At 49.8% G+C, this 20774-nt stretch overlaps 1 protein-coding gene across 2 annotated transcripts in view; it reads left to right on the top strand.

The window, feature by feature from the left end:
• Positions 1–20774, top strand: part of PEBP4 (phosphatidylethanolamine binding protein 4) — a 207464-nt gene that overhangs the window by 25711 nt on the left and 160979 nt on the right. For both annotated transcript variants that reach the window (XM_074338233.2, XM_074338232.2), the window contains exons 2-3: positions 48–184; positions 3939–4065. In XM_074338233.2, the coding sequence (XP_074194334.1) occupies positions 54–184; positions 3939–4065 (258 nt within the window). In that variant the 5' untranslated portion in view covers positions 48–53. The remainder of the gene's footprint in view (positions 1–47; positions 185–3938; positions 4066–20774) is intronic.

The raw sequence follows: 20774 nt of genomic DNA, 5'->3' as shown, positions 1-20774 counted from the left end.
GCCCCCCACAGAGGGCCTGGCAGCTCTAACGTCTCCTTCTGTTCCAGGTGCGCATGGGCTGGACCATGAGGCTGGCCACGGCTGCCCTGATTCTGAGCCTTACAGTGATGGTCACCACCGACGAGGAGGAAAATGACCGGTGTGTGTACGAGGCCCTGACTGACACTGACGCTGTTATCTGCAAGTAAGGCTGGTGGGACCTCAGAAAGCCGTTGGGCAGAGGTCTCAGGGAAGGGTGTTTCCAGAACCAAGAAGCACATGTCCTAAGGCAGTCTTTGCAGACAAGCAGAGAATGAGGAGCCGTGCAGTGTGGGGGACAGTGCAGATGAGCCCGCTGTAGTCATTCTCTATTGCTGCACAACAAAGTACCCTGAAACTTACAGCTGCACATTCCCGTTGTCTCACATTTTCTCTGGGCTCATATGAGCATCTCTGGCTCCAGGTCCCTCAGGAGGTTGCAGTGAAGCTATTGGCTGGGGCTGCGGTCTCATCTGAAGGATGGACTGGTCAGGGTGGGGTCTTCTGCTTCCGAGCTTGCTCATGTGACTGTGACAGGCCTCAGTCACAGGGCATGTGGCCTCTCCATGGGGCTGTTTACAACACAGCAGCCAGCTTCCCCCCAGAGCAAGGATTGGAGAAGGAGAGCGGATGAGAGAGGGTAGATGCCACCATCTTCTCTTGGGAGAGACATCCCATCACTTCTGTTTTATTCTCTCTGTTAAAGTAAGTCACTAAATCCAGCCCCCACTCAAGGGGAGGGGATAACACAAGGGAAACAGGGACCAATAGAAGTATATTGGACCCTGCCGGCCACATCCAGGTCCATTTCCCCCATCTCAGTTCAGCAACCAGACTCTGCTAGTTCCTTAGCTTTCTCTGGGCCTCAGTTTACTCATCTGGGAGATGAGAAAAATGATAATGGCTGCTTCAAGGTATTGTTGTATAAAATGGAATAATATCTGGTGCACCTGATCTATTGGGGTGACCCCGTAGATGCCATTTCCTCCCCACTCTAGCCCCTTATGTAATGTCACATAACCCCGAAGCTGGGACTAGGGTCCACTTCCCACACTCTCTCCGATGCCTCCTTGTCTCGTCAGGAGATCAAGAGATGCCCCAAATCTGGGGATGGAGATCAGAACATGTCCCACGTAAGGCACACCATGAACAAGAAGGGCACTCACTGCAGAAAGATGGCACCTTTGAGGTTTTTGAACTTGAATGCAAGTTTTAAAATGTATTCTTACTAAATTTAATTTTTTATTCAGTTCATCTTGGGCTTGTCCAGACCTGTTAAGCCAATTTGATCATCGGAATTGGAAATTATCAACTTGGTGCCGTTTGCAAATCTAATAAATTTTCTTTCTTTGCCCTGATCCCAGCCTTTGGCAAAACTGTTAGACAGCACAGAGGCCCATTCATGCTTCTTGGCCCATCCTGATCCTGCTATACGGAGCAACCTGAGGACTTCCCAGGCTGGGCTGGCAGCACCCATGGGTGTGACGGGCTGGCGAGCACAGCCCTAACCTCTATCCCCCGGTATAGACCCTGCCAGGTCACTCTCTGTGGCTTTAGGACCACTCACCAAATTTCAACTTGCTGATTTTGCTTAATGATTTTAGCATTTGCAGCTAAAATTTGTCCCCCAAGGAAGGTCCCTCTGGTCCTCAGTTTCCCTCCTTCCTGCCCCTTGGCCTTTTCCAGTCCCATGCCATGTGCTAAATCTCCATCTTTTTGCCAGTGAGGGTACCCTCACTAGCTTCAGTGCAGGGAGTTGTGGCAGAAACAAACCACATGGTCCTTGAAAGGCTGATGTGAAGATAAGTGAAAACCTATCCTCTAAAAGTTCTTCAAAAGCTATTAAAACCATGACATCCAAGAGGAATGACTATAAACTTGGGAAGAAACAAGTTTGCTCAGCAAGCAGTGAATTGTCCTGCCTCAGTCAGCCTGAATCTGGGTTTTGGGGTGCTGGCCCAAGGAAGAATCTTGCATTTGCCGGGCATTGTGGGCTCCGGCTACCTTTTCCTAAGGTGGGACTTCAGAAGCCTCTGGAAGGGTGAGGGTGGGAGAGGAAATGTGGGGCTCCCCCATCAGGAAGCTGTCCTTGCCTTTTTCTCAGGTTCAGACCTTGGGAGGTCCCCCTTCAGACCTACTCCCCCAAATTACATTCTCACTGGGTCCCCTTTAGGCATCACCCCCAGCAGGGAACTGTGGCGAGCTCTGGGTGACCACTGGTGGGTTGTGGAAATGCTCAGCCATGCTGGGCTATTTAGAAAGGCTCAGGACCTACCCCTTCTCTCTCAGTGAATCATCTTAAGCAAATGAACCTGTTGACCTCAAGAATGAATGTACCTGTTGGGAAGGGCTCCTGGTGGCTAACTGGGCTCGAATTTATAAACAGAGCCTAGCAGCTGTTGGTAAACAGGGGCCTCTCACACAAGCCTGAAAGCTGCACTTCAGGAAGAAGTCTGCACTGAATTGCCTGCCTCCACTGACATGCCTTATAAAGGAGTTCCTGGCATCGTATTTCAACCAATAGGACTGTGACTTTACCCTTCAACAGGAGACGCACAGCTATAGCTTTATTAGCATCTGTACTGACCAATCAGAGCAGCACCATTCTGACCAGCCAGAACAGTGCTGTTTGGACCAAACTGTGAGGATTTGGAGTCCTAATATGCATGAGAACAAACCAATCAGGGACCAGGGGTGGGGATTTCCCTCCATATAAGTCAGCTTTCCTGTGGCTTGGAGAGTATCTTTTCCCTTTCCACTGAAGGCTGTGTTCTCCTTGCTGGAGCTGAAGATATGGCTTACTTGGGCAGAGCAGTCTAGCTGGAGAGGGGCCATGCCACCCCACACCGACCCAGGACCTCCTCAGAGCCATGCTGTTTTTTAATTGAGCTGTGACACTATTAAGCTGTTCCACAGCTGTGCTGTATCACAATTGAGCTGGTTGTACTAAGTAAAGTCTCCTCTTTCACCGGAGCCCAAACCGGGGATTCCTGTTGGCGTTGAATTGGCACCGACAACCATCGGTTGACAAACCCTACAGAGACCCTGGGTCTTCATGATAAAAAGTGACGGAAGAGCAGGGAGGAAAGAAGTAAAGAAAAAAAGTTGACACAAGATATTTTTAAGCACCTGTTTGAAAGCTTGGCTTACATCCCTGAGTTTCAAATACAGGTGAGCCCTCAAGGCTAAGGCTGCTGGCATTGTGGGATCAGCCGTCCCACGAAGCCGGATTCTCTGAGCACTTACGCTGTTCAGGCCCTTCTTCTCAAGAAGGAAGTAGACAAATAGGTTCCTACTATAGTCTTAGTGACTAGGTTTTACCCCCTGAGAGATATTTGCAGTTTGAAAGTGTAATAGTAGGTCAAGAGCCTAGGATCTGGGCCATACTTAACCCAAAGAAGTGGATTATTTTAAACATTGAGAGGATCTTAATTGTGTAGGGCAGAGAACATTCTGTGCCCAGGATGAAGGCTGTGTTAACTTGCTAAACCCTTCTTTACGTAATACGAACATTTCTGAAAAGGAATGTGTAAATGTTATTCTTATAAACCCAATCCTATTTTAAAGACACTGACCAAGTTTGCCTATGGATGTATGTTCTTTTTGAGAAGTAAACACTCACAATAGTTAACACTTCCTCGCTGCTGACAACAGGCCAGGCTCTGCTATAAACATTGATCACTTATCTAACTCCTCACACCAACCCTGTAAGTAGGTACGATTAGTGTTCCCATTTTACAGCTGAATAAACTGAGACACCAAGAGGTCAAGTCCTCTTAGGCCACACAACTAATTAGTGGGCAGGTCTAGGATTCAATCCCACTTGACTTTACATTCCCAACAGTGCTAGACTGACGCCTTGTGAATCCCAGGCTCCCCTAAAACCCTGACATGGGCCAACAACTTTCTTCTTTCCACAGGGGCCTTGAAGTTTTCTACCCAGAGTTGGGGAATATCGGCTGCATGTTTGTTCCTGACTGCAATAACTACAGGCTAAAGATTACCCACTGGCCCGCGCCAACAGTCAAGTTCCCTCGGGCCTTAGAGGTGAGTGAGCAGGTCTGGGCTGGGGTGGACAGGGAGAGTTGTGGGTCTCAATTTGCCTCTGAGTTTGTTCATCTGAGTAACTAGAAGCTCGGTGCACAGCCATCTGGGTTGGGTCTCGTGGTACCAGATGGCTGTTGACATAAGCATGTGCCTTCCTTCGAGCAGCCCCATGGCCTTGGAGGAGGTTGGGGTGAGTGGGAGGGTTGCAGACTGGGGGTTTTTTCAAGGCGCAGGGGCCACTCTGCATGGGCCTTTCCCTGCTCCTGCAGCCCCTGAGCCCCTGAGCCTGGCCCCTCAGTAATTGTGGAGACCAGCTTATGCGTGCTTTGGAATCTAAAGAGAAAAGGAAGAGAGACGGGGTTCTGGGGACTCCTTGCTGAAGGTGCAAGGTGGCTGGGCTTTAAGAATGACCTTCTGAAAGGGGAGGAGCTGGATTGTAATGGGCAGTACTTCTCACGTAGGCTAAATAAGCAGAGGTCAGTGCGTTTTGAGTCTTGGTCATTGCAATATGAAATATGCTCAAAAGTTTGCCCAAAGTTGTCTGAAATAGAAGATTGAAGCACTACAGGTATTGGAAATTGATAGGTTGACCAATAAAGGAACGCACACCATCAGGCAAGAAAGTTTATTAAGAGAAGGTCTATTTTATTAAGAGAAAGTCTATGGGGCTGAGCAAAGATGGCTACAGCCCGGGCTGTACGTCTAAATGAGACTTGCAGCCCCAAGGGAAGGGGTGAGGAGGGTTTGATAGGGGCTGTGCTGACAGGGTAGCATTGTTTGAACAGAAAATGCTGACTGCCTGTAAGCCAGTAGCTGCTTTGTGGCGTTTTCTGTTACCTCAAGTTTGGCTCTGTCTGCAGGTGCAGGCCAACAGACATTTTGTTGTTTTCTTGCAGACATGGCTCTGTCTGGAAGTCAAGGTCTCAGAGACCTAACATTCAGAGACCTAACAGAAAGAACTATTCCTTTTACTGGGAAATGATTCATACCGTCTTGTTCTGGAAGCTTCCCTTGGTTTGGGGATGCAGTAAACCTGGGGAAGGGCCATGGAAGGGGGAAGTAGGGCTGCGGCTGCTATTCCCAGCAGCCATGCCATGTCCTGGGGGAGCTGCTGCAGTGTTCTGGTCGCTGCTTCTTTCTTGCTTGACTCCCAGGCCAGACTGAGCTCCCAAAGCGTCATGGGTGGAAGACGATCCTCACTTTCTGCTTTGTCTTAGTTGGAGGTGCCAGTATCAACCCAGGATGTGTCCAAGACTCAGGCTGAGTGGGTAGAGACAGAGGGTGATGGTCAGAATATGACCACAGGCACACCGAAGCCAGCCTTCTGGTCCCCTCTGTGCAGGGGGGCAGGGGCGGCCACAGCTGGCTCTTCCCCTCTGTTGGTCCAGCCCAGTGGCAGTCAGCGCAGACAGAGCAAGACAGTCAGTTCAGGGGCAGGGGGTCGTAAAGATTACTTGGAGGTAGAGGGATAGATTTTCCTTTCTTTCGTGAACTGTTTTTCATTCTCAGGGAACAAAGAGATTGTGATATGTCTCACAATTTATGAGGCTGAAAACAAAAAGCTTTGACAGGCTATGTGTTTGTAACCATGACAAGCATCCTTTCTTTTGGGAGACCGAGCAAGCAAGTAATGAGGACATCTTCTGGGTCTCCTTTCCCTCCACCCTCCCCAGCTTCCCACGCAGGCACACACATGCACGCGCATGCACAGATGCCAGCCCTCCTCCCTGGAGACCCTTGGCCTGAGTCACACATGGATGGGTGGGATAAGCCGAGGAAATGAAGGCCTCATTGATTCTAACTCGTGGGACGGGAGGTGGAAGGCTGCAGAAGCAGGGCAGGAGCCCAGTGGGACAGGACCCTTAACTCACCATTAGTTCACTTGTCCTCGGTTTGTCACTTAAGTAGTGAGGAGGTTGGACCAGATGGTTTCACGGCCCTAGTTACTGTCTCAAGAGGAAATTCTCATCCGAGGGCTCCGTTCTGCGCTGCGTGGTATTGCGGCAGATGTCCACTAGATGGCAGTGTAGACTTTTCTGATTACCTGGTGCCCGTGGGACGCACAAGTTTGAAGCAAGTTTGGATTTGGTTTAGTTGATATTTTGCAATTCATTCTGTTTAGTTGATACCGATTGTCCTGGGGGTATGGGCATGTAATGCAGAGAAGACATCGCCTTCTCCAGATCCTGAAATCGCCCACCCTGTCTCAGCCCTGAGGTGGGGTGGGGGAGAAAAACAGAGATTTAGGAAGGACACAGAGTTGTGGTTAAGAAAGCCAAAGAGGGCAGATTTCACAACAGATGGTTTGGTCAAAGTGGTGGTAGAAAGACAGAAAGAAAAAGTAGTATTTCTACTACTAGAACTATACTTTATGGAAATCTGGCCTTTGAGAAGGCAGATTCACTTAGTTATCAAAAGCCACCATTCATTCGGTGGTACCCCACTTTATGCTGGGTACTAGTCATGCCATTTCATTGAATGCTCTCATCACGTCTGCAAGTTAAGTTTTTCTTTAGTCTAGGCTGTTTAGGGGCAAGTGACAAAAGCCAACTCAAACTGTCTTGTGCCAAAAAAGAGGGACGGCATTACTGGTTCACAAACTGAAACTTCCTGGGATCCCTTCAGGCATGACTGGATCCAGGTGCTCAAACAACGTCACCAGGAATCTATATCTCTCCCTTTTCTCTACTGGTTTATAGTGTAAACAGACTCTTGGCATATGATGACAAAAAACATTGGCTTCAGATTTGTTTGGCTAGTTTATCAATCCCAGTGGGAATAGATTGATCCTTTCTAACCATTGAAAGTCCCAAGATTCATCCTGCTTGGATAACAGGCCTATCCCTGAGCCCAACAGTGACCCTGAGCCACCCCACTTAATCTATAAGAGCTGAGGGCAGCAGAGGATGGCTGCCCTGAAGCAGAAGCAAGGTGCTGGTTATCAGAAGGGGAAAGGTGTAGGAAAAACAAGAGAAATTCCTACAGACAGATAGACGGAAAGACAGGAGGGAGGGGGAGAGGAAGGGAGGGAGGAAGGAAGGAAAGAAGGAAGGAAGGAAGGAAGGAAGGAAGGAAGGAAGGAAGGAAGGAAGGAAGGATGGAAGGAATCGGGCCAAGTGCAGAGCTGGAAAGTGGCAGAGCCAGGGTTTAAATCCAGGTCTGCCCCACTGCAGAGGCTTGACCCCTGGACCACTGGCAAGGGCTCTCAGGGAGACACTGAGGTGCTGGCAGAGTAGGGGAGGGCTTGCTGAGAGGATGCTTTCCTAGGACAGGAAGAGCAGTGGTTGCTAAGAAAGGTAGTGGCAAGGAGGTAGAGACAGGCCAGGGACAGTGAGAAGTGAGCTGGTGGCTGGAGCTTCCTTGAGGGGTAGAGGGAATACGCACCTCTAGAGAGAGTGGCTAGGAAAGTTGGAGGGGAAGTCGCTGCTATCATGAACCGGGTCCCTCAAAAGTGGGGGTGGGGGAGCCTCAGTCCTAGTGACAGAGAAGAGGATGAAGGCATTTCCTAAGCTCAGGGCCTGATGGAAAAGGGCAAGAGGTTGGTGACTGCCTGTATGGGGACAATGCCGTCTTTCAAAGGTGATTAAGGCAATGCCACCAAAGCAGTGGCTGCCAGTGGACATGCCCAGAGAGCCCCAAGGCCCTGGAAGGAGGGGAGCAGTGAGCATAGGACAGAGAACTTCCTTTGTTCACACCTTTGCTCAAGCTACTTCCCCATATTTGGGCCCTGAACTCTAGGGTACCCTGCCCCCACCAAAATGCTTTCTCCTCCAAGAAGCCTTACCCGACTGCCTCCCTTTTGGACCCAACCCCATCCCTAGCTAATTGCTTCTTTTTCTGAAACTTTTTAATGTCTCCCACCCTCCATACCCAAAGTTTACTTCCTTCTGTTTTATATTGTGGTTGGGTATTCATAGCTTCAGCCAGTTTATAAGACCATGAGTTGTATTTCTTTGAACAACCCACAGCCCCTCCCAGCATCACAGACCCATGTTGGTGGACAGGGTGAACAAGTGGGTGTTTGACTGGCTGAATGAATAAATGAGTGAATGAATGAATGAATGAATGAATGAATGACAGGTGGAAGGACACCTCATGGAGTGTGAGCTATGAGATATGGGAGTCCAGTGGTTTGCCCTTTAAGCAGCTGGGTGTCCTGAAGGAAAGCCTCGTGGGCCCTGGGCGAGCTCTAGTGTCTCCTCCATTCAGGCTGGGTGTGGGCTGGGGCTGGGGTGGGTGGGAAGGGGGAAGCAGGGAGAGAGCAAGGAAGTCAGTTGGGTTCCTGAGAAGGCAAAGTAATGCAGGAAAATATGTAGCGTCCCTGTGCCAACAGCCGCTGAGCGCTGAGAGAGGTGTTGAAGTAAGAGGAAGCTTTCTCCCCTGGCATTCTGACAGACATTAAGAGGCAAAAACATCTTAAAATGCATCCCTTCTCAAGCCAATGAAAATTGAAAGGCCCCTGAGAAACTTCTTGACTGGGCTGATTCTTCACCTTGAATTTAAGCAGCTGGAATCCTTTTGAAGTGAAGAAATTGCCTTTAAGTGGGGAATGTGCATTGCATTTGAGGAAAGGAACAAAGACCACAGCAGACGGTCCTGTGGTCCCTCAGCTTTCCAATCAGGCTCAGCTGGCCTTATGTCTCCTCCCCGCAAAGCAGGTGACTCAGTGTGCCCTTTTACCCGGCTGGACAGGCACCTCCTTATGTCACCCTGGACCTGTGGCATCTGTGTCGCTGTCTCCTGGGGGCCACTTCCTTGCCCTGTGGGCCCCAGGTAGAGACACAAGTTTCGACACAAATTGTATGAGACTTGGAAATCTGGAGACAAGTGCATGTGGTGGAGTCACAAACTCTCCTCAAAGACAGAAAGAGCCCGCGGTGCTCATCAGCCACCCACACCCTTCTCACACACAGAGAAAAATGGGGGTGCTGTGGTCACAGATGCTAATGCTGGTTAGAGCAGCCCCGGTGCATGTGCAGAGTCGCTCATTCAGGAAAGATGGGGCCAGAAGCGACACTGAGGCTGGGAGGGGGGTGCGTGCTTGTGGGGGCGGCCAGTGCAGGCCCATTTGTTCCAGGGACAGTGCAGCTTTGGTATCTGGGATGTGAAATGATTCACTTAACAGATGTTTACTGAACACACAAGCACCATGTTAAGGCTAGAAATTCAAAGATAAAAGGCACCATCACAGAGCTCCCAGGCTAAGTGGGGAGACAGACAGGTAGATGGCAAAGTTCCCCGCTGGTATCAGTGGTGCAGTAGAGGAACCATGGGTACCACCAGGGCAGCCAAGCCGAGCTGGAATCAGGAGAGGCCTCCAGGAGGAGGTGAGCCCAAGCCTAATTGTGGACAATGAATGGGTAGGGCATAGACGGGGAGTCTGCATGGCCTGGTGAGGACTGAGGCTCTGGAGGGGCAGGGCCACACTGGGAGGGGCCATGGAAGCTTGTGGTCCCTGGAGTGGAGTCTGCATTTTATCCAGAAGCCAAGCTGGGAAGGACAGTGTCACCATTTGAGTTTTAGATTGGTGAATGTGATCAATCTAAAGGTTACAATTCAGGAAGGTTACCCTGGCTGCACAGGTGGAGAATGAAAGAAAGGTGAGACTGAAAACAGGAGAGCACCCTGCTGACGCCATATAGGTGAGGGCGTGAACCGTGGCTTGGGTGTGAGAGATATAAAGGAGATTGAATCCACAGGGCTTAGTGACTGTAGAGGAACGGAGAGCACAGGGGAGGGAAAATGCCATATGACCTTCAGGCTTCTGTGATGGGCAGATGGGTAGGTAAGAATAAAGCTGAGCCTATAGTTTATCCTAAAACACAGGACGCTTTGGAGCGTGCAGGGGGTGCTGTTAATAATTATCAGGATGACAGGTGTGATTGGGCCCTGTCTCTAATAATGACGCTTTCACCAAGTAAGGGACACAAGAGAAGTACTAGGTCTACAGGGAAGACAGACAGGGGCCATGACTTCTGCATACACTGAATTTAAGGACCCTGCATGCAACCAGAGGCAGCTGCCCAATAAGCAGGTCTAGGGGCTGATGCTGAGAAGTCAGGGCTAGAGGCCTAGATTTGGGTCCTCAGTGACCAGGGGTGGGAGTTGGAGTCTTCCAGATGGCCAGGCTTGCTGGGGTGAGGATATGGGATGGTCAAGAGCAGCCAGCCTGCAGGGGTCAGGTCAGACAGGCAATGGGGAGGCTGCTCCTGAGCGATGGGGACAGGACTTCCGGGACAGTGAGCTGTGGGCAGAAAGTAAAGTCAGATCAGGGTGAGGCATCTAGTGGGGGGTCCACCAATGCATCAGTGATTGTTTAAGGAAGAAGTAATGAGATGCGACTGTAACCAAGTGTCTAGCATAGGATAGGAACGCAATAAATGGCATCAGTGGTCATTATGACAAGAGATTGGCTTGCAGTCTGAAGAGTAGAAGGTGCAGGAAAAGGGTTTGGGCTGCAGGAAACTCTGGGAGGCCTGTGTGAGTCTCTGACCCAGACGCAGGAGCCTGCGAGGTTGTAACAGGAGGGGTGACAGGTGGAGCCAAGACTGGTAAGGCGGTGTCCAGCATCCCGACGAGGGTGCACGCGTGCATGGATAACCTGCTCACATGTCATTTGATCCTTTGTCCCAGGCCAGTCTGCTGAAATCACCCAGCTGCGTCCCACCCCAGCCCAGGCCACTCAGCCTTCTGTTATAGGGGTGCTTCTGGCCACAATGCGACCAGGTGAAAGAGAAGCTCATCACTTCTAACCCTGCCAGTCCTATGTTTAGGTTGTGAAGAAACTTGCTGTGCAGGATTTCACAGGATCCTTCCAGCAGTGTTGGGAGCTGTGCAGAGCAGGGATGATCCCCACAATTGCAGACGGAGCGCTGTCCAAGGTCACACTCGCCAAAGCTGGGAAGTGGAGGAACCAGCCTGAGATGGCAGGTTTCTCTCCTTCCTGTTTCCTGCTCTTTCCACCTATGTCATTTTGCCTCTTGAACCCACCCTGATTACTGGAAAATAGCCCCCAAGGTCCATGCTGGACTTTGGGGTGTCATTCATGCATCCATTCGCTAGAGGAGATCCTGTTGGAGCTTTCCTCTCTGCCCCTCTGCTGGACACGTACCAGGGACACAAAGAGAAACAAGCCCCCGCCCTGCCCACCTTGCGCATCTCGGAATGGTGAGAATGAGAACTGTTGTCGCTGTGAACAGAACGGGCTCGGAAGCACTTGCGTGACTGATGCATTGCTCCCCCCGGTGGCTTCGCTAGGAGCTGCTTGGCCTTGATCGTTGCGCCTTCCTCTTTATCCCTCATCGCCGCTCCTGTCGTGACACTGACTGCTCCAGGGTTTGCAGAACCTCTGGCCAGTCCTGGTCCCAGCCCTCCAGGAACTTTTCCCAGTCCACAGAGATGCTTTTGCAAGTTGCAGGCACATAGGATGTTTTGTTCCGTAAGTGAGCATCTGATGTCGGCCGAAAGTTTCTAGGCAGTGCTGGGGAAGTGGGTTCCAGATGTTTTTCAGGTCAAATCATGTTTCTTTGGAAAAAAAACCCCACAAAACTGTGTGGGCTTCTCCACCGAGGGGGCAGATGGGACTTGAAAGCAGAGTTCCGTGCATTTGCATCCTGGCTTAAAAAAAAAAAGTTTACTCAGCAAGCGTCTGTGTGGGACTCGTCACACGTTTGGGATCTATTTACAGCGGTCAATTAGGAGTGTGAGCAGAGGCTTCGTGGATTTTAAAATAGCTGCCCGGCCTTTGTTGGAGCCATGTAGAGGGACAAACGCAAATGTTGAGGGCTACAGTGACTTGTTGCCTGCTTTCACTGGGGAGAGAAGGTGGCCGCCTACAGAGGAGTTCAGAGAAAGTTTTTCAGGACTTTTTAAATGAGTAATAATGTCCTTTATTATTTGTTCAAGCTTGTAGACTTGGAGGTCCTCTGCTGGGCGGAGTAGCTGCTAGGTGCTCACTGTAGTCTGACAGCCTCCTGGGGGGCAAGGACCTGAGAACAGGGTGGGGGGCTGTTGAGGGCTGGGAGCTGGGGGCGGTTGCCGTGCCATCTGGACATTGAGGATACCTGTCTCTCACGAGGGCACCCCCGACACCTGCCAGCACGGTGTTCTATTTTAGAGGGCTTCTGGCCCTACCCACAGCTGGGTCGGGCAGGCAGAGCGGGTATTGGTGTCCCTTTTACAGATGAGGAAATAGCAACAATAGCGAGGGAAGTGATGTATTTATTTCATTTGTCATAGATTTTATTTTTAAGGGCAGTTTTAGATTCACAGCAAAATTGAGCAGAAAGTATAGAAATTTCCATATGCGCTTTGCCCCCCACAAAGCCTGCCTCCCTATCAGCATCCCCAGCAGAGTGGGACATTTGTTACCATCCATGAGCCGCAGTATCGCCCAGAGTCCATAGTTTACCTGTCACTCTTGGTGTTGGACAGTCTGTGAGTTTGGATGGATGTATGACACATACCTGCCATTAGAGTATTATACAGAGTAGTTTCGCTGCCCTAAAAATCCTCTGAGCTCCACCGTCTCACCTTTCCCTCCCTGCTAACCCCTGGCAACTACAGATCTGTTTACTGTCTACCTAGGTTTGCCTTTCCAGAGTGTCATATCATTGTAAGCCTTTTCAGGTGAATAGCATAGACTCCCAGCCGGGTCTCCTGACTCCAGTTCCAGCACCTTCTTCACCGTAGGGTTTGGTAATGCTGACCATGTTTGACTAAGCCAGTGGCCAGTTGTCCTGTGGCTTCGCTTCCCTTCTGGAAACTGGACTTTTAGCAAGACTTTGGAGCACACAGGATCCACCCACTCCTGCCCCTGGTGTCAACACCGGTGTTGAAGGCAGAGACCTTGGCATGCTGGGGAGAGGGTCAAGAAAGTAGGCGGTTCTCACGCAGGAAGATTCCTGTTACCCTACGGAGCTAAGTGCAGGATGCTGGGGCAGGGGGAGGGGCTGTCTCTTGGTAACAAGAGTGTAAGCGTTGCAATGTTCAAACCGTTTTCCCTGTCAGGACAGTCCTTATCTCCTGTCAATCCTGAGAGGCGGGCCAGGCGGGTGTCTCTTCCCCACGGTGATGGGGAATCTGAGGCCCAATGTCAGCAGAGGAAGATGGATGCTCGGCCTCAGAGCCCACGCCTGTCCGCTTGTTGCCTTAACACATCCTTTCCGTCTCCTCAAAACCTTGTGGACGTCAGTTTGCTCAGACGCACAGATACGTTAAGTGAGGTGATGAGACTAGCATTTGCACCTGTACCCTTGCTCTTTTCTGCGCCCCATCGCCCCTGAGTGTTTAGTCCATGGTGACATTTACTGACTGTTTTCCACGTGGCCAGGCTCTACAAACATTGTTGTGCTTAAGCCTTACGGCCACCTAGCACAGTAGTGGGATTGCCTCCGTTTTACAGATCAGGAAACTGAGGCACAGAAAGTTTCCAGAGCTCAGAAGCCCCTATCAGGATTTAAACCCAGATCTGTGTGGGCTCCAGAGCTCGTACCCCTAACCGCACCGCAGCACTGCCACAGGCAGAGGGCACCCCGTGCTGTATGCCAGACGGCCCAAGCTTGCTCCGGACTGCAACCTCTGCCACCAGCTGCAGGTCCAGGGAGGAAGCCAGCTCCTAAGCCAACACTGGGAAAGAGTGGGGTTCCCCTTGTTCCGTCATCTCCCTTAATAACGGGCCTGGCAAAAATAAATAAATAAATGAATAAGTAAATAAATGGGCCTGGCAATAGCAAATGATTTAGCAAAGGGAAATATGGGGGAGGGGGTTGGGAGGGGGAGCTGCATGCAGGGGGCAGGGCCTGCAGGGGTGTACAAAGATCAAAGACCCTTGGTTTCTTCTGCTCCACTAAGATGAGGTAGAGTCAGGGTAAGTCACTAGACGTTCTAATTCCCAGGCCTGAGTTCTTCGTAGGAATGCAGAGGGCCAGTGCCCATGGGTAGAGAGCCAGACCAGCCTGTGTGGAGACAGCCTGTCTGGCCCAGAGGGGCCAGAAGGGAGGAGTGTCAGGCGGGCCCAGGAGTGGCTCTGCAGGCCCTCCCTGCTTGTAGACGGCCTCTTGCTATCTCCTGGGGCTGCAATTGGAAGAGCTGACACCAGGGGGAGATAGGTGACCATCATCCTGCCCTGAGTGATACCAGCAGTGCAGGCGGCAGGGCCTCCAGTGCGAGAAGGCATTGCCCAGGGAAGTCGGGGAGAGGAGACCTACCTGGTAATGGAAAAATGGAGGTCCCTGATTTGGGTTGAGTGTGCACACCTCTGCACCCCTCACCCCATTGCTCCCTTTTGCCAGTCGGTTGCGAAAATGCCCCTCTATTCAAATACTACAAATATCCCTAGACTGGAATTCCTTAAGCCAGGGGCCACTAAATCGAAATGCCCTCAGGCACCAGGCCCTGAATGTGTTGGAGGACGCGGCCTGGTAGGAAGGAAAGAAGTGCTCCGCAGACCCCTTGCACTGGGAATGTCCCTCGCATCCTACCCGGTATTAAAAAGAGTTTTTAAATTGTGCAGGTGGTTCTCTGTTCCTCCCCATTTTCCCTGACCTGCAGACTACCTGAGTATGAATAGCCTCGCAGGAATGAGAAGTGCGGTAGCAGAGCTGACTGCCTTGGTTTACAGAGCGCTCAAAGCCTAAGGGGTTGGTATGAGACACAGCGGGGACCCGGTTTTGCACAGCCCTTGTTTTATATCCTAGCTCTGTTGCTCATAAATCTGTGTCCGAGGGCAAGTTACTTCTCCATAAGAGTCCTTTTCCTCACCTTAAAATGGGTATACTATCCATTTCTAGGTAAGATTCAGTGGTCAGTTCTCAATCCTAATCTTTTCTGCCCCATCAGCAGCATGTGACCCAGTTGGTCACTTCTGCCTCCGAGATGCATTTTCTTTGCCTAGCTTCCGGGACCCACACTCTCTGGATTTTCCTGCTTCACTTCCCTGTCTCCTTTGCTGTTTTCTCCTCCTCTTCACAACCTCTTCACCTAGGATGTCCCAGGCTTCAGTGCTCAGTGTTCTTCTCATCTTTATCTGCACTTTCTCCCTTGGTGGTCTCATCCAGTGTCTTGACTTTAAATGTCATCTACATGACGTCCTACTCAGAGGGCCACTGGGGTGTCTGATAGACCCCCCTCAGAGGCAACATGTCCAACCCAAAGTATCCAGTCTCCACGCTCCCTCCAAACCAGTTCCATCTACCGTCTCCCCATCGCGGCAAAGAGCAGCTCTAGCCTTCCAGCTGTGTCGACTCAACATCCTGGAGTCATCAACTGCTCTTTGCCTCCTACCATCCATCCAAGCCACCAGGAAACGCTCCTGACTTCACTTTCAAAACATCTCCAGAAGCTGACTACTTCTCTTCTCCTCCACTATTATCACTCTGGCCAGGGCAACCCCACTCTCTACCGGGATTATTGCAGCAACCTCCTTCGCTGGTCTCCCGGCTACCAGACCTGCCCCAGAATGTCCGGTGTATTCTCACTTCAGCAGCCAGAGTGAGCCTTTATATCTGCAGGTCAGATCAGTTCACTCCTCTGCTCAGCAGCCTTTCATTTCTCCCCAGTTCACCAGAATAAGAGCCAAAGTGCTCACAATGGCTCACCAGGCCCCTGTATAACCTGGTCCACCGTCACCTCTCTGACCTCACCTCCTACCATGTTTTGCCTTGCTCACCTGGCTCCAGGCCTCCTGGCATTCTTTCTGTTTCTTGACCACACCCGGCATGCTTTCAGACCCTTGCACTAGCGGTTCCTCTGCCTGAATCACTCTTCCCCCTCCTGTCTTCATGGCATACATCTACACCTCCTTCAAATCTCTGCTTAAATGTCATCTTCTCAAGGAGGCCTTCCCATCGCCCTGCCCTCTCCTAAATCCCTGTATCCTCTACGTCTTTCCATTGTATTTATCACCTTCTAACCTACATATAATTTTTTCACTTGCTTGCTTTGTCTTTTTCCACCTGTACCCCACAGCTAGGATATGAGCTCCCTGAGGGCAGGGATCTCTGGTTTATGCACCCAAGCCCTAGAACAGTCTCTGCCGCATACTGGGCACTCAATAAATATTTGTTGGATGAAGATTACGAGAGCTCATGTATGTGAAGTGCTGACATAGGGAGCACTCAGGAAATGGACATGGTGGTGGTGGCGGGCTCATCTCAGGTGACCAGTGCAGCCTGCAACATGACAGCCGAGGCAAGGCAAAGGCTAGAGGACATGGGATTCAAGACAGAGGGTTGTGGAGGGTTTTTTCTAGGAGTTTAAGGAGAGATCATGGAGACGGGGAGATGGAAGGGAAGTATTTTATCCCTGGTTGAAAAGGAATAATAAATTGACAAGACAGGACACAGGGCTATGCAGATAGCAGACACTCGGTTAACCTGCAGAAAGACGAACAAATCCATTGCCTTGTCAATATAGGCAGAGCTGACTTTGGAAACTGGGCAAGCAGCCTTGGCAAAAGGTTTTGCGGGTCTGGATTGAAAAAAGGACAACGAAAGGCAGTACTCTCCTGAGGCAGGACAGTGGAGGCAGTCTGCAGGGGCGGCGTGTCCCCAGACGGTGGCTGGAGGTAACCACCCTCCGCTCAGGGTCACACCATTTCACCCGGTACTTACGGACTGTTGGGGGCCCCTTGGGGGCTTGGACTGGAGAGAAGATGGATATCCCTGAGGAGCTGAAGTCCCAGGTTTCCTGTTGCCCCAGTGCCTCTTGAAAAATGGGTTATTTGGTGACATGCAATGCCAGCAAAACTGCCTCTAGCTCTTCATCTTGTCCATAGAGTGACGGTTAATTTCGGGTTTGGAATCCAATCCATTGATTTCGAATGTGCTAAGACGGAAGCTGCTCATCAACTCTCTGTACATCTGGCGCTCCCCAGTCTCCACCTTCCCCATCTCAGGTGGGAAACACAGCCACGTGAGGTGCACCTTTTCCAGTGTGCAGTGTGGAACAGCTATTTCTTCCTCCCTGTTCATTTCTTCGTTTAAGTAGCAAAAACCCAGGGCCCCATAGAAAGGTAACTGCCAGGTTGAGATTAGCATCAGGCTAATTCCTTAATCTCCCAGGTGACCACCTCTGGACCTGGCCCAGTGCACTCCAGCCTCAGGACTATTAGACAAGCCAACGCAGGACCCACCTCTACATGAAATGCAGACAGTTAGTTTAAAGCAGCCAGCATAAAACCAAAACCACAAAGCCATAAAATGACTAGAAAAGCCACACACAGGTAACTGTTTATCTGGTCTCAGGGTGGAGAAGGTCTGCCTAGGCATAAAAATCAAAGGACAAAGCCATAAAGTAAAAGAAGGATGGATGTGAGTTACAATAATATTTGAAACTTCTGCACTTTAAAAAATGCCATAAAGAAAATAAAAATCCAGCGACAAACTGAAAGAACATATGTGCCACAAATATGGCAAAGGATGATTATCTTTATGCATAAAGAGCTCTTATAAATCAATAAAGAAAACAGGACAAAGAATGGAAATAGGTGATTATAGACAGAAGGAAGTTCATTAAAAATGTGGGGGGAAGCTCAATTCCAACTATAACTCAAAAAATGTAATTTTAAAAACAATATATTGGGGGCTGGCCGGGTGGCTTAGGTGGTTGGAGCTCCGTGCTCCTAACTCCGAAGGCTGCCGGTTCGATTCCCACATGGGCCAGTGGGCTCTCAACCACAAGGTTGCCAGTTCAATTCCTCGAGTCCCACAAGGGATGGTGGGCGGTGCCCCCTGCAACTAAGATTAAACACGGCACCTTGAGTTGAGCTGCCTCCCGGATGGCTCAGTTGGTTGGAGCACGGGCTCTCAACCACAAGGTTGCCGGTTCGACTCCCTCAAGGGATAGTGGGCTGTGCCCCCTGCAACTAGCAACGGCAACTGGACCTGGAGCTGATCTGCGCCCTCCACAACTAAGATTGAAAGGACAACATTTTGACTTGGAAAAAAGTCCTGGAAGTACACACTGTTCCCCAATAAAAGTCCTGTTCCCCTTCCCCCCCCCCCCCCGGAAAAAAACAAAAACAGTATTGACTATTTAAAACCAATCAAATTTGCATTTTGGGTTTTTTGTTTTGTTTTGTGTTTTAAGAAGTATACATTACCAGTAGAAGTACAAATTGCTTCAACCGTTCCAGAGGGCAGTTTGATAATGTGTATTAAAATCATTAGCATGCTCATTGTGTTTGAATAGTAATTTTAGTTTCTATGAATTTATTCTAATCTGATTACTTCATCAGAGATATACATGCAAATTTATGTAAAAGGATGTTCATTGTAGTGTTATTTAAAATAGCGAAAGAAAAAAGAAAACTCATCTGAACACTCAACAATAGGTTAGTTAAATAAAATATGTTCTATCCATACGAAAAAGTACTGTGTAGCCATTAAAAATCATGTTCTCAAGGAATGTGTAAGGCTACTGGAAAGCCTTATAATATATTTTTAAGTGAAAGAAACCAAGTGATAAAACAGTAATTTCAATATAGTCCCAATTTTCAAAAATTGCATCTTTTTATGCATGCAGGAAAAAAAAAACGCTAGACGGATAGAGAATAAATACATCAAAACGTTAACATCGGATCTTCTCGAGTAGTGGGATTAAGGGTGATTTTTATTTTCTCCTTTACACTTGTCTGTAATTTCCATATGTTCTCCAATGAATGTGTATTACTTTAATAACAAGGAAAAAAAATGCTATTTGGGGAGGAAAAAATAGTGAATGCTAAGAGGAAAAGGCTTCAGCTACCCAAATGGTCTGAGTGCCGGTTGCTGTGGAAACTACCTATAACTTTGAATTGTCCAACTTTTTGTGAATTACCTCCCTGCTCTGCTGGGTTAGTGCTGGGCTGGTTTCAGGATTATCTGGGCGTGGCCAGTGACTGGGGGGTGGTAAAAACTGAGGGGCCCTGCCTCAGGCAAAGGTCCACAGGAGGGCCCTGGGTTTCCTGTTTCAGGTACAGACAGGCCTGGTGTCCCGCAGGGGATCCTGAGGCACAGGCTTCCCTGTACCCTGATCAACCAGCAGGGAGGCCGGGAAGAAACCCACTGCTGCTCTGAATAGGGGTCCCCCAGGGCCTGGGTGGAGTGTTTCATGGTTCCTATTAATCAGTCTTGCCCCACTCCTAGCCTGGCATCTAAAGAAGAGGTCCCAGCAGTGGTGTGGGGAGGAAGGGCAAGCAGCTTTATTTTGCTTTTTGAGTCAATGATAAAGATGGGGACACAACTGAGTCCCAGGGACACTCTTAAGTGAGGCGTCTAAACAAAGTCCCAATCCCAGCTTGAGCCTTGACTGTTTGCTCCAACTTGTTCCCTTCTCCTTGCCACCTAGGGAACAATCACGGTCCTGAAGTCAGGATGCAGCCCCAGCCCCAGGCCCTTAGGGAAGCTGGGGGCTGGGCACCCTGAGTGCAAAGGCACTTCCACAGGCCTATTCTCGGCAGGCGAATGTCTTGCTGCCATTTGTGAATCCTGCTCGAGCTCTGGGTGTGGAGAACTGGTTGATTTATAGATCGAGGCAGCCACAAGTTGGAATTTTAAAAAGCAATGTGTCCTTTGAGCAGGAGCCCGGGCTGGGGGCTTTGCAGGCTGTCGCTTTGTCCCAGGGACCAGATGGAACTTGTTTTTCTGCTCACTTGGGGGTTTAACCCTTCGTGCACTCCCTCCCCTGCAGCCCCATTCAGGAATCGCTGCCTTTGGGGTGAGGAGTCAGCCCTGACAGGGAATCCATGCATTTAAGCCTCAATGACATTTACAGGAAATGTCTCATTTTTTCAATCCCCTGCGTTTGCTGGATTATTTTGTTTTATTTAGCACATGTTGACATGTGCCAGGCACTCTTTCTAAGCGCTTTAGAAATATTAACCCATTTTCTCTTTGCGATTATTATTATCCCCGTTTTACAGATGAGTATACTGAGGCAAGGTCAGTTAAGCAAATTACCTAAGGTAACACAGCTGGTGAGTGATGAAGCTGGGATTTGAAGCCCAGTTGTCTGGTTCCCAAATTTGAATGTTTAATCACAAAATCATGGCTGCTTCTCAGAAAGCAGGTAAATGAATCCTGCTCTTAACAATTCAGAGCTCCTTGCCTTATTCTTCCCACCATTAGAGTGAGATAGAACCCACATTCCAGGCATTTGCACCTGAAACATCACTGCCATCCTGGGCTGGTCTCACCTGAGACCCCAGTGTCTCCTTCAGGCCCATCAGGCTGCGAAAGCCCTATTTATAAGGTTTGTGCAATGGAATGGAAAAGGTTCAGGGTTCAGTACTTCATCACAGCACCTGTGAGCCCAGGCCCACCCAGTGGGATCCAAAGTCCCTGAGTTTGGAACTTCTGTTGTACTGGAAAACTTAGTGTCACATATAGCTTCCCTCCAGCAGGGTCCTAGGGTCTGCCTTTTGCAAACTCTCTTGCCTATTTATGTAGCAGAAACCAAAGGGCTCTCTGTATCTTTGTGAAATATTGGAACCCTACACTTCCCAGGCAGAAGGAGCTGCTGCTTATCCTAGGAAAGTCAGCGTGGTTCTTTGTCCCCCTTCTATAGAGGTAGGAGCTGGGCAGAGACCTGAGCTCGGCACTCACAGGGCCCAGGGCTGGCGCAGAGCTGTGGTTAGGTTCCGCTGTCCAGGGCCCTATGTATATCCAGGCTATACAGGAGGAGGCCATTGCCTAGAGGGAAACTAATAAGGCACCAGACCCTAAAGGAAG

The sequence above is a fragment of the Rhinolophus sinicus genome, chromosome 15 (genome assembly GCF_057876585.1).
Source record: "Rhinolophus sinicus isolate RSI-liver-muscle chromosome 15, RSI-T2T, whole genome shotgun sequence".
NCBI lineage: Eukaryota > Metazoa > Chordata > Mammalia > Chiroptera > Rhinolophidae > Rhinolophus > Rhinolophus sinicus.
Note: the sequence above shows the minus strand (reverse complement) of the source record. Positions and strands in the feature narration are given on the sequence as shown.